The following is a 12,946-nucleotide window of genomic DNA, read 5'->3' on the forward strand; positions in this document are numbered from 1 at the left end:
AAAACAAAATAATGTTGTTGATAATAGATTTGTATGATTTTGACAAATCTATTTAATTTTGTAAATGGATTCAAAATGAAGCAAAGAATAACTTCAAGATGTGGCCACACAAACAGAGGTGGTAAGAAGACATGCTCCCATCGTTCCACAAATGCTGAATCTTCCAAAGCAAACGATTATTTATGAGGAAATAAGCAGAAAATGTGTTTCAAAGTACTGTACATTGCTGCCCTTGAAAAGCTTTGTCCACAAAACCCACCAAACATTGGAGCTTTTCATACATTTCAGCAACTTCACACATTGGAGGTTTAAGATGGCTGCAATCAATACCCCTTTTACACGGACAGGGTCATTGTTTAAAACCGTATAAAAAGGGTTTGTATATTGGCACTTTAAATGTTAGTCCACAAAGTGCTGTGAAGGTCAAAAAAATGCTCAGTCTATTTTACGCTGCACTAAAAAGCAAAAGAAATATAAAAAATGTATCGACAAACGACAATAAAAGAGATGCCTTCTGTTTTACAATGCTTAACGCTCTCTGGACCTTACTTTTCTTGTCAACCAATCATCTTGGATTGGAGTGGCTGTGTTAGCAATGATGGATCAATGTGTTTTCATATCTCTGTGGCAAACTGAACATTTTTACAGATAAATGGGCCCATTTAGCAGCATGAAAGGGAAAAGAGCAGACCTACCTTGACATCAACATGGGCCATGAGGACTGCAAAATTGGTTAGATGGGTACAGGAGCATGTGGTGTGGGTCCTGTTGGTGCCTAGCAAGCGGCAGTCCTGCGTCGACCAGTAACCGGTCATGGTTCTCTTGGAGTAACTCCAGAACGAGCAGTTGGGGTTGAAGTTCTCCTCGGACTGCTGTAAGAGGGCAACAAAACGTGAATTAATGAGTAGAACTAATAAAAGGACGTGCACAAAGGGGTCCGGAATGAATGATAAATGAGCTTTTTCCCTTTGTTTGCAGACAAAAAGCATCAAAACAAGCTAATTGTCCCCCCTGCAATGGACACCGATTCCAAAGCGGGTGGTGGTTTAACTGTCTCCAGCATCGAGCGGCCTCATGCCTGTTTTTTTGACCTTTCTCTTTAACTTTCCCTGAGTGAGAATGGTCTGCCGAACCGTTTAATGAGCACCACCGCTGGCTAACGACTAGCCTGCTTCCCTGCTATCTTGCTTGCCATTTTATAAAAGTAATCCATGACACCAAAGCTTGGTAACAAAACATAACTACTGATAAATAGATGCCTCTTAAGCTCCATTTATTTGGTATGGCTTCCAAACAAAGGAGATTACACACAACATCTCTGCTTTCTTACTTCAAACACCACAAGGAGCTGAAGTTCTTCATACTTCCACACCTTACTCGCTGTACGGTAATTAGCCTAATAAGGTTTATCCTCTGTGAATGTAAATTTGCCGCTGATTGACTTTACCCTTCACACATCCAAAACCCTGTGTAAAATATTCCACTGCAAGGAGATAGGATGACCCCCCTCTCCCATTAATGGCTTTAATTGGGCCCATTAAGTGGAGAGGCAAGGAAGCAAAACAATAACTAGAGGACACATCATCATCCCAGAAGACCAGTGATCCAAAACATCATGGTTGAGAGGAGGACTTAACTGTGAGAAGATGGGAAAATATGCAACCCTGCTTACCCTGAGAGGTTTATTTTGGAGGGGAAAGTTGAGGTAAACAGTTACTACTGTCTGGGGGACATAAAAAAACATTTGGTTACCTAGGACCATATTCCTTCTCACAAGAGTTATCACAATTATCACAGTTTGTATTTAATTCTCAAGGCTAAAACGAATTAAAAACAATAAACACATCAAAGTAGTGAAAGGAAGGAACACCGAAGAAAAAAGGCTTCATCCACGGGAAAAGAATGAGAAAGCGTTCTCGCCTGCAGCCACAACCTTGTTTTACAAGCAGAGACCAGTTAATCAGACCGTTCCCTTAACAACACCTCTGATTGGTCGACCAGTTTACCAGAGAAAAGGGAGCCTTTGAGTTGAAGCACCAGAGCAAAATACGTGCAAAATATTGTGCCTAATAAAGTTTAATTAACTGTGGAAGCCATTATTGTAATCATGATTATTATGTGATTAATAGTAGAGCCCTTAGCGTACACAAAATGCACTCTATCGTATATGTACTACAATGTTAAAGCTCTACAGATTTTTCCAAAGGGCACTGTTTTATTGACAGCAAGAGAAGGGTATAAAAGCAGCAATGCCCCCAACATTAGACCAACAGTTAAATTACTGAATCTTCAGTTCAAATTACAAATTACACTTAAGACAGGTGAGTCACAGCGATAACTGCGCTGACACCACCTTCTGACATTTTCCTATTGTTTAACTTTGACATCTACGAGCTACCGTCCTCTAACTCTGTGTTTTTTCCATTGCTTCCTTCCACGTCCCTCCCACACACGAGACTCGCCGCAACTCTCCTATGGCTGTTCAACATCCCTGATAATCGCTGAAGGCGCAATTTGCAGACAAAACAGGGATATTTCGAGGGTAGCAGAGTGTGGAGAAGATAATGTAGTCAAGAGGGAGAAGTCGCGACTCCTGGCAGTGACTAAGCAGCCTCCAGTGAGGCTCAGTATGACTGATGTTTGTTCAGGAGATCAGGCGGCGATTTGTTCCAACTGAGAAAAAACAACAAGCATCTTCAGCATCACCTTGTGAGCAAATTTTCTTTCCCTAATTTAATTTTCACACCTTTCTATGAAAAGCTAACTTTATTTTCTTGTTTCTTTTTAGATGGGATTGGCACATTTTTTGTTGCGATTCAGGGCCGGAGGAAATTTTGATAAAAGGGTTTTATGAAGAGTAAGTAAAAAGGCAAAAATTATATTAAATGCAGAGGCGGTCACATCAAAGTGGAAACAAAACACAGCTCAGACAGAGAGACAGAAATTACCTGTAGATGTCTGATGGTGAAAATAACAGGGTCAGAGAGGTAGACTTTGTTAGAGTCCTTGTTGATGGCGGCCGTGATAACCGGAGAGTTGACGATGACGGAGTAATTGGTCGCCATGGCTTCCCTGCCCAGCTTCATGCTGGCGTTCTCCGTCGAAAGGTAGACCCCGATGTGCTTGTACAGGACGAACGCTATCCTGATCTCACCTGCAAGACGACAATCAGGGGAAAATGTTTCACAAGTGGCACTTTGATAAAGAAGCTATGTAAGCTATGTAAACACTTAATTCCAGGCCAGTCAAGCTTTTACAAACGCTGTGCTTTCAGAAAGCAAGCAGGTGGTAGAAGCCATTGGAAGCAGCCCTCCTGCCACACATTCAAAACACAGTTTCTCCAAGTTGCCGGGCAGAATAGGCAGCAGCAAACACATCTTTATAGACCAGCCTTGGTGCACAAGGTCCATGTAACCTTGACACAGAGACAGGTCGTCACCAAAGTGCTGCACAAAGCTGCAAGAACACTTTTGTAACATTGAATACTGTTGGAAAAAGATTACTCTCAATTGGAAGCAGAAATACTGACAAAGATCTCGACTAAAAGTAAAAGACAGTTTGAGCACAGTGTCTGCATACTTTTGGCCATACAGGAAAGCACTAATAGAATTTGGGTCTATTTTTTTGGTTCCATTTTGGATTAGCAACACTAGAAATACTAGAAATAATGACTGGAAGTAATCACTCTGTCGAAGCTTTGAAGGCCCAGAAGTCTTAAAAGAGACCAATGTCAAGGTTGCTAAAAATTTTCTTCAAGAGGAAAAAACATTTAAAGAATGTGGTTACCGCTCTGACAAAGGTGAGCATTTTTCTTGTTAATAAATTCCCTCTCTTTCTTCCTCATACACTCCTCCTTCCTCTCCTGCCGCCTCACTTCCAAGCGCCGCTATGAAACAAAGTTCCCTCCCGCCGAGGCCGAGATCACTCACTCAGATGAAAAGAAAACAATTTGGGTGCTATAGCGCTGGATGACGGGGAAATATCCTTCCACCCCGCTATAATGATCCGCCTGGGCCCGGCTGGACACGGGCTTAGTCATCCAGCTGAGAGGCACCGGGCGCAGCTTGAGTCGATTCTGATTTGCATGAGCTGATAATAAAGTCTAAAAATGGGTCTGCATTGCTGCTGAAGATGGCTATGCATTGTGTCTAACTGCCTCATTTACAGTTTAGAGGCAGTGCTCGAGTGTAACTAATTCTACAGCCAGGGTCCTATTTGAAAACGGCAGAGCGATTCGTGTGCTTTATGTGCAGCACAACAAAGGATTTAAGCAGCAAATTGAAAGTTATTCACGAGCATCTGTAATGAAATTCCTGCAGCTCCAGGCAATGTCACATCGATATGTGGGGGGAACAAAATAAAACCACTTTTTGATTAATTACGGGATGTTTTTTTCCACAGTATTTCTATTACGACCATTTTATCTGTTTTATCACATTAAACCTTATTAATACACCACTTCAAATCAACTATTTAGGAGCAATGGAAGCAGACTCAAAGGTTTGACTACTCACCGTTTCTCCCGTGCTGTTTTAGCGTGTTAGCTGACAGGTGGATGGAGTTGCCCTGTCCTCCTGTTTGTGGGAACTTCAGATCTGGCAAATTTCCATCCGTGCTCATCCTCGCCACCTCCAGCTCTGCACACATGAAGAACAAACCCAAGCACACAGCATTTAATAATCAATACGTTTGATACAGTTGACCACACAATCTTGTTTTATAGATTAGAGAACTGGGTAGGACAACTGTGTGTCAAATGGGCATGACATTTGGGGTTCCACAGGGGTCTATTCTGGGACCTCTTGTTCAATCTCTATATGCTTCCATTGGGCCAAATCATACAAAATAACAAAGTATTCTACCATAGTTATGCAGATGATACGCAAATATACATCTCACTTACACCAGGAGATCATGGACCTGTTAAATCTCTGTGTAACTGTATCGAGCAAATCAATGATGATTTTTTCAATCCAAGTATTTCCAACGACCACTGAATGCGTCACCCCCTTTCTAGATTCACACAGCTTTAAACCCTCTCTGTGTGCAGAGGTTAGTGTCCTGTTACAGGCCTCTTATTCAGGTGACATTGTTTCCTCTTCAACTGTGAAAACAAAGGTATGTGTTTGAAAGAAAAAAAACATGCCTTCATTTTAGGGAATCTTTAAGTCGAGAGAGGAACTGAGATGAGGTAGAGACAAGCTTGCTCAACAGCTGTTGTGTCTGAAGCAGGCTCCTAATTTACGGTTCATATACTCGGGCGTCACGCAGCAGAGGAAAATGAGCCGCTGATAGGAACCCGGCTGGAATAAAAAAAGCTCGTTCCATCAAAGTTATTAAGGCCCGATACAATTCAGTTTAATACAGCAGTCGAGTGTGCTCTACTCTCAAGCACCGGTGACCTGTGTGAATACTAGGCATTCTGAAATGTCACATGAACTCCCAAAGCGATGAGGTGAATCCGCTGATTCATTGCCAGGGTAGGAGTGTGGAGAAGATGCTGCATAAATGTCAAACTCCAGAAGAAGAGGAGAGCTCGACGGGCTAATCCAGGTGATAGGGGGAAGAAAACAAGCTGCCACTTTTTGCATTTCACATTTAAAGTCTGTATTTTTTTATTTAATTATCTCTGTCACCTGAATACAATACAATAAATCATAGATTCAATGTGGTGTAATTAGAAGTGAGCAAAAAGACTGCCAGCTAGGAAACATCAAGAGAGTTTAGCACTAGCGCAGGCACAGAAGTGAACCTAAGTTTGATTGAGCTAATTAGCTCTAAGCTAGCTACTAACATCCAATCACATAAGAGTAGCAATGTATTTTATAATTGGACTCTTTCATAACTCATAACTTTGGTTAGGCTCCTTCCAACACCCCCAGCATCTAAAAGCCATTCTTCTGCAGTCCCTGATTTTATTAATCCAAGTATTTCCAACGAGTGCTAAAAGCACCACCTCATTTCCTGTTTATGTACGCATGTGTTTGTTAAAGAAGCAGAGCATAAGATTTAGTGGTGTGAAGAAAACTGCTGCCCTCACCTGCCCCTTCCAACCATGTAGTAGAACCGACAGTGGCCACGAAATGGGGGTGGGAATCCCAGGGTTACTCACGATACGATACGTGGCCCACGAAAATTATACAACACGATGTCTGATTAACTTCGTCTTCGGCCAATTAATATCCGTTCATGTTACCCTCATTCATGTCATAAGCATGACCTCAAGAAGTCACAAAGTCGTGACGCTATTTGGTGCCAGAGTCAGGACGACGATATATCGATATTTTGTCCCACCCCTACCACGAAACCCGGAAAAAAAGGCTGCCCTCAAGCCAGTGTTCGGTGTGTTCCTTCCAGGCTTCTGTAGAAACACGCTGTTGTAGCATGGTGGACTCTGGAAGAGACCTGCTTATTCTAAGGTCATGAAAGCAACATTTCTTACTTTTTATGTAATTATACACTAATGAAAACATACCTATGAATATTATTTAATTAATTTAAAATAGTTTTGAGCTTCCCAACTTTAAAGTAATTTAGAACTTTTGGATTTTTAACTAGATTTCACTCAATGGCAGCATTTCCTGTTTCTTTCTCCTTTTATTTTGAAAGGTTCAGAAGCGTAGTTTGACTTTAGTTACGGTTCCATTTGTTGCATGAATTTAATAAGTTGTTGGTCAATAAGAAATTATCATTAATGTTAATATATTTACATCCATAGACAACAGGTTTTAGAAAACAGACGGCCACCATTTAAACAATAAAGAAACAGATTATTAAGCTTGGCAGCACTCATATGTATGTCAGATATATATATTTGAACTCCAGTTTGACTTGACACACGGGTCCTTTAAGGGTAATAAGTTCCACCAGGTGTACCCTCTTTTTGACCCTTCAATAATTTCCCCACAATTACCAACTGTAAAACCATCTTCTATGCCTTTACGTAAATGAAACACACAGACTGGAAGTCGCATTAGTTTGCAGAGAGCTTGAAACACTATTTCATCACATGTAGGAAACTTCATTAAGCCCGGTGAGGCGTTCAGCTGGCGATCTGATGTCAGTGGAGTATGACACCTCTGTCTTTGATAAAGGTTAGTGCCCAAGAAAAGCTGCAAAGACGCTACTTTTAATCCTCCCTTTGTATCTGTTCTCACACCGAGCCTTCCTATACTTTCTCTTTAATAATAAATAAAGAAATAAAACCTCTGTATTAACATTCTCTTGTGCTTTTCCAAAGGCCAGGGGGTTTGGGTGATACATTCCTATTCAACTTAGCAAAGACAATACCCGAGATAGCTCGCCAATCCCAGGAATCCAAGCCCGCCTCTGGAATAAAGGAAGCATTTTTTCCTCCCCCTCTCTGCCTCTCTATTCCCTGTGTGGTTGTGTAAAAGAGCTTACCATGGGCTTTGGGGAATTTCTTTGATGCCATAGTAGTTGCTGGACCCAGAGGCTATACCTTCAAAGCCTGCTTAAATAACACGCTAATCGGCGGAAATCTGCTCATAAGATTATCATGCGGAGAGTGAGGCGCAGACAAAGCCCTCGACGAGCACACACGCTCGCGACGTGTAAACACAAACACAGACACAATGGGTGAGGAAAAAGATCCGTCTTCTTTGAAAGCGGAGAAAATAGATCTCATTATCGGCTTGGAAACGAGGTTCCCCGACTCTTCCGAGATTCACTTTAAAGCCCTGACATTGAGAAAGTGTCGCCAGGTGCGACGTGTGAGCTGAGGCGCACCTGCACACATAAAAGCCTTAACTTTAGGTGTAACTCATCGCGAGTGATCAATAATTAGCGGTTGCGGTGATTACAAATGTTTAAAAGGGGGCCTCTCCTTGTCCTCGTTTAACTACCCTGCATGGCGTGAGGGATTGCAGGGGCCAACTGGGAGGAAAAAAATGAGCCGAGCAAACAGAGAGATAAGGCCTAGTAAACATGTCACCAGCCCATAATTAACCAGACTACCCCTATGCGCTATAAAATCTCACTCCAGTCGAGCAGGCCTCTCCAAACGAGCCCAGAATCTCCTTAATACCCCGATGAATTGTGTGCCAGATACAATAAAACCCTTTTTATTAATTCTCCTTACGCTTGCTTCCTTTTAAGTCAGAGGACCTATATTTTTAGGTTGCCGCGGCAGCAGGAAGTAGGCAAAAATCCCCCTCTTTAATTCCCCGTGCGACGCCTGCCACTGAAGGATATTTGACTCAATTCATGCCTCTCAATGCAAACTGCAGATTCATGCGTTCTACTTTTCTGATCTAAAAGCACCACAAGGGAGAATGTTGATGACACAGGTTTCCATTATCTGTGCCCACTTGGTGTTTATGTACAGATAATGAGCGCTGATCCCCGATCTGCACCACTAGTGGTTAATTCCGGCTAATAATCGACGTGATATGAGCACAATCATTTGAGATAATTGTCAATTCACAGGCAGCTGCCTTCAGCAATGAGAATCACCGGCAAACTTAACCTCCTGCGAGAAGAGAAAGTGTTAATCCAGTGACCTTCACACTTGTTCCACAGTCTCAGGAGCTCCGCTGTCAATACAAGCGCCCCGGATCGATAGCGCAAGGTGAACTCCGTAACCCCTGTTCAGCTGGAGATACCGTTGAAGGATGAAACACTCGAGACACATGAGAGGACCACGGCTAGAAAACATCACAACCATTCAGCTCTTTAAATGCTGTCTAATTTCCTAAATATCATAATTGACAATGCTGAGTTCCTCCAGCTGAGCAAATAATCTGTTTCCCAGCAGCTTGAGGAGAAATTAACTTAATTCTGTCCAAACTGGTTTACTCACGCAGACAAAGAAAAACAAATTAAAGAGTGCTTTGCTTGCTGGCACTGAATTTTCATTGCTTTTTTTTTTTACAACATACAACTTCTCCTCTCAAAAATGTGTTTTGCTTGTTCCTACTACACTCGGATGTTTGGCCGTCACTATCCACATGACGTATGTGCAGATTTCCACATCAAAAAGCTGTGACAGACTCCTAATTGGAAGTGGTGCACCGAGAGAACATCAGATTGTTTGAGTTTCTCCAAATGAAGATGTCCTAACCAGCTCCATATGGGAACAGAGTAACAACATGCCGCAACAATGTGCCGCTTGTTTGCAAGACTAAATCCATGGCAAGTGGTTTTTCAAAGTTTTCGGAACTAGCTCCAACATTTGGTCAAAATCCACACTGACGGCCTTGATGGTTCCCTTCCAAGCAGAAAACAACAGAAGAAGGACTCAAGTGCTGAAGCAAAATGCCCAGAAATAAGTTAAGTGAACTTCAGAAGATATGAATGAGGTGCCACCTTGGAACGCGTGGAAAACATATAATGCACAATGAGGGCCTGTGTCCACTAACTGCTTTTTTTGCGCCGGCAGTGCCCACGACCTCACTTTCAAAGCGCTTCTCACCTGCAGTTACTGTTGCTAGGTTATGAAAGCTGTCTGGCGGCACTTCCACTGCCCTTGGTTATCGCTCTGTTTGCTTAATATTTGCTTTTATTCAATTAAATTTTACAAAGAAAAGATGAAAACGATGGAAAGGAATCGTGTTCTGGCATTAGCAGCAGCTCTAGACAAGGAAATTGGCTGGCTCGCCAAGAGGTTCACAGACTATGTACAAAAAATCAGACGACAATTATGCACCTTGAAAGCCTCTTCCACTTCAGTTCAATCAAATACACTGATGTCCCACCCCCTCCAATACAAAATAATAGGCCTCTCAGCTGCCTATAAGAAACGGTGATGCTCCTGGCAAGTTTGTCAACTTCTGAACCTAACCAAGCAATGTTGCAGCAACCTCCATCGACAGGTCAGATCAGTTATGCCATATGCTAGTTATGCTAAAGTAAGGAGTTTGGTACCATTAGCCTGTTTAGCCATATTTATGATGGACAATGAAGGTGGCCACGCCAAGAAAAAGCCGAAAACATACTATTTCCACGGGGAGTGGGAAAGCAAGTTTTTATTCAGGAATGCGAAGGACTAAAGAATCAACACGGGGCGCCACCAGCAGTTACAGCGATGTAATGCAAGTAGCTCTTGGCCACTTTTTTTCAAAGTAGCTCTCAGATGAAAAAAGGATGGAGACCCCTGCCCTTAGGGTTAGGGTTAACCTAACCCTACGGGGCTGACAAAGTTGATATCTGAAGTCCCGCCCCTTCTTGATGTTGATTGGTCATTGAGGAGGAAGTGACATTGACAAGCACGGCGGTGTTCCAAAAGTTGAACTATTTTCAACTGAGAGTGCAGCGGCAAAAACAGCTGATGCCGAGGGCGTTTTTGTGCTGAAGACGCTGAGCGCTAACAACGCTAATCTGCATTGATTTTGTTTAGAAAACAGGCGCTGCCAGTAGTGGGCACAGGCCCTCAGGCATGTTTATTATTCCAAGTATGATATTTATGTCAAAAAACATATTTTGAAGGGATCTTTTAAATTTCTTTCCCAATACAAAACAAGCACATGGGGCGACTATGGCTCAGAATTGGTCGTCTTTCAATCGGACGGTTGGTGGTTCGATCCCCAGCTCCCTTTACATGCTGAAGTGTCCTTGGCCACTTCACGTAGCAGCCTCTGCCTTCAGTGTGTGAATGGGTGAATGTGACATGTAGTTATATACTCACGGATGTTATCAGTGTTCTCCTGCACTATGTCTGTCTTCAGCAGGTTATCAGCCAGCACAAAGGCCCCTTGCTCCACCGTGTCCAGCAGCATGGTTGCGGCCCTCAGCTGCTCGCCTGTGCTCAGCTCCCTCCACGCCGCCTGCGCCTGCGGCTGCAGCAGGTTGTTGACCGTCTCCACCATGGCCTGGGGGGGTGAAATCATCGAATTAGTAAAAAAAGAGGAGGTTAGCTGGGCTGGGACTGCTGTTATTTGACACGGTGATTTGGGCAATGAAGGAAGACGAATGAGTTTGAGCATGGAAAACAAATCAAATACTCATGGATTTTGAAGCATGAAGCGTTCCTTTTTTTTAAACTAAAAACTCCAAAATCATCTTGTTATTGAGCAATTCCATCACCCTATTCTCCCATTTATTGACATGTTACGCTTTCCGGCATGGATCTTCCACTTGTTGCAGCAACACCTGAATCTGTTATGGCACTGGCTGTGTTTTGAGGTTGCTTTTGTTTCTATTTCTTTTTATCCACACGATGAACTTATCATGTTAATGAATCAGAGGCAGCGCTTACAAGACTAGAGGCCAATTCTTACATGACTTAAAGCTAGAGTCTTTAATTGGTGTGATTAATGTTCTTCCATGCAGACAATCCCAATGCACAAAAGCAGAACAAAAAAAAACAGCTCAACATTGAGTCTTTCTAGTGGATGTACAAGGTATCCACAACTTTCCTGCATATTACCAGCTATTATGCCGTCTTTAATCTGCCTACAACAATGCTGAAACCGGTAAGCAAGGAGGAAAGAAGAACATTCCGGAGACAGGATGAAAAATTAAGAGGCATTAAAGATTTAAAAATGCCAGTGGCGAGATTTATAAAAGGAATACTAATTGGTCAAGGAAAGAAATACAGGCCAGGAACTACTGCTCCAAAGGGCAAAATGAGCATGGAGAAAAAGCTAACGCTAAGCCGGTAGGTGGTCATAATTATCATTTCACTATGGTTTCCTGCATGATAAAAATAGCAACATTCCCACGCTGGGAGAGAAAATCACACATCTGAGGTAAAATTGCTTCGCACTTCTTCAAAAGCGAGTCGACCAACTTGTGACATCATAAAGATTGAAGCTATGATCTGCGTTAGAAATGGAGAATGTCATGCCGCAGATGTCTCTCTGAACTTCACTTTGATCCCCTTTTTGATCAATGGATTATGAATAAATAAGAGTTTTAGCATGACTCAAAAAATGCGTGTGTATTACGCCAAGAGAAATCACGTGGTGTGGTGTATTAAAACGATTTCCTGACCCAAAAAGAAGGCAGAAAAAATGGTTTCATAGTGAGTAAGCATGAGTGTTACGGACCCTGCAATTAACTTATAATGTTAAGTTGTATGTTTGTTGTGAATCGCTGTGAAGGCAAGAGGAAACTGGAGGACTGATTGTGTTCAACTCACTGGCGCTGGCTGAGAATTTCAAATAGCACCAGCTGGCTTTTCCTCATTCAAAACATACCCTGCACACATTACGCCGCCCACACCCCGACACACACAAACACATTGAAAGACTGACGCAAGAGTGAACACACACCTCTGCACCTGCCAGCGCGCAGAAACATAGACAAACTCCACGCACACTTGCACAGGCTCCCAACTTTGATGTAATTATTCATTATCTGCAGCCAATCTCCAATCACACCTTTTGACATTCAGCCAGAGGCAGAGGTTGATTCACTCTCAATTAAGGCGTTCTTTTTCTTCAGGCACTGACATTTCTTTTCCCTTTGTTCACCAAGGCAAGATATATTTTCCAGCGCCTCTTAAAACACTAAAGTAATAGTTCTTCCGGGAAAGGATTGATGGACTTGTAGCTATTTTTGCATGTAGAAGAGAGAAGAACAAGGAGGCATCGCAGGGTGATAGCTCAGAAACATCATAAGGAAGATATATATGATAGATTATTAATAAATACGTTGAATAAAATAACAGAGGGCAGGGTATAGAATATGTACAAGAAATAATATTGACATAAAGATCAGTTCTGGCCCCTCAGGCGTTTCTATAGTCCATTAAGCTGACATTCACTCAGTGCATTATTTTGACAAACAAAAGATTCAAAAATATGCGGATTGCTCGCCAATTTTCCTCCGTTCAAACCAAGAATGAAACTATGATACAAAGACTGTAGAGTACTGTCTACACAGTTCGCCTGAACTTGAGCAAACAGGCACAATACCTACAATAATATGCAAAAATTGTGTCCTTCGGAGTTTACAATGACCAATAGGAAACGTTTATCTCAAG

The 12,946-nt window shown here is 42.3% G+C and overlaps 1 protein-coding gene across 1 annotated transcript in view; it reads right to left on the bottom strand.

Annotated features, from left to right (window-relative positions):
• Window positions 1-12,946, bottom strand: part of LOC138600386 (adhesion G protein-coupled receptor L3) — a 242,443-nt gene that overhangs the window by 45,737 nt on the left and 183,760 nt on the right. The window contains exons 12-15 of the mRNA XM_069671786.1: window positions 10,646-10,829; window positions 4,515-4,637; window positions 2,949-3,154; window positions 696-872 (exon numbers count right to left, since the gene is read on the bottom strand). Of these exons, the coding sequence (XP_069527887.1) occupies window positions 696-872; window positions 2,949-3,154; window positions 4,515-4,637; window positions 10,646-10,829 (690 nt within the window). The remainder of the gene's footprint in view (window positions 1-695; window positions 873-2,948; window positions 3,155-4,514; window positions 4,638-10,645; window positions 10,830-12,946) is intronic.

This window comes from Semicossyphus pulcher, unplaced genomic scaffold (assembly GCF_022749685.1).
Source record: "Semicossyphus pulcher isolate SPU_LCO1_2020_fin unplaced genomic scaffold, fSemPul1.0.p SCAF_21, whole genome shotgun sequence".
Taxonomy (NCBI): domain Eukaryota; kingdom Metazoa; phylum Chordata; class Actinopteri; order Labriformes; family Labridae; genus Semicossyphus; species Semicossyphus pulcher.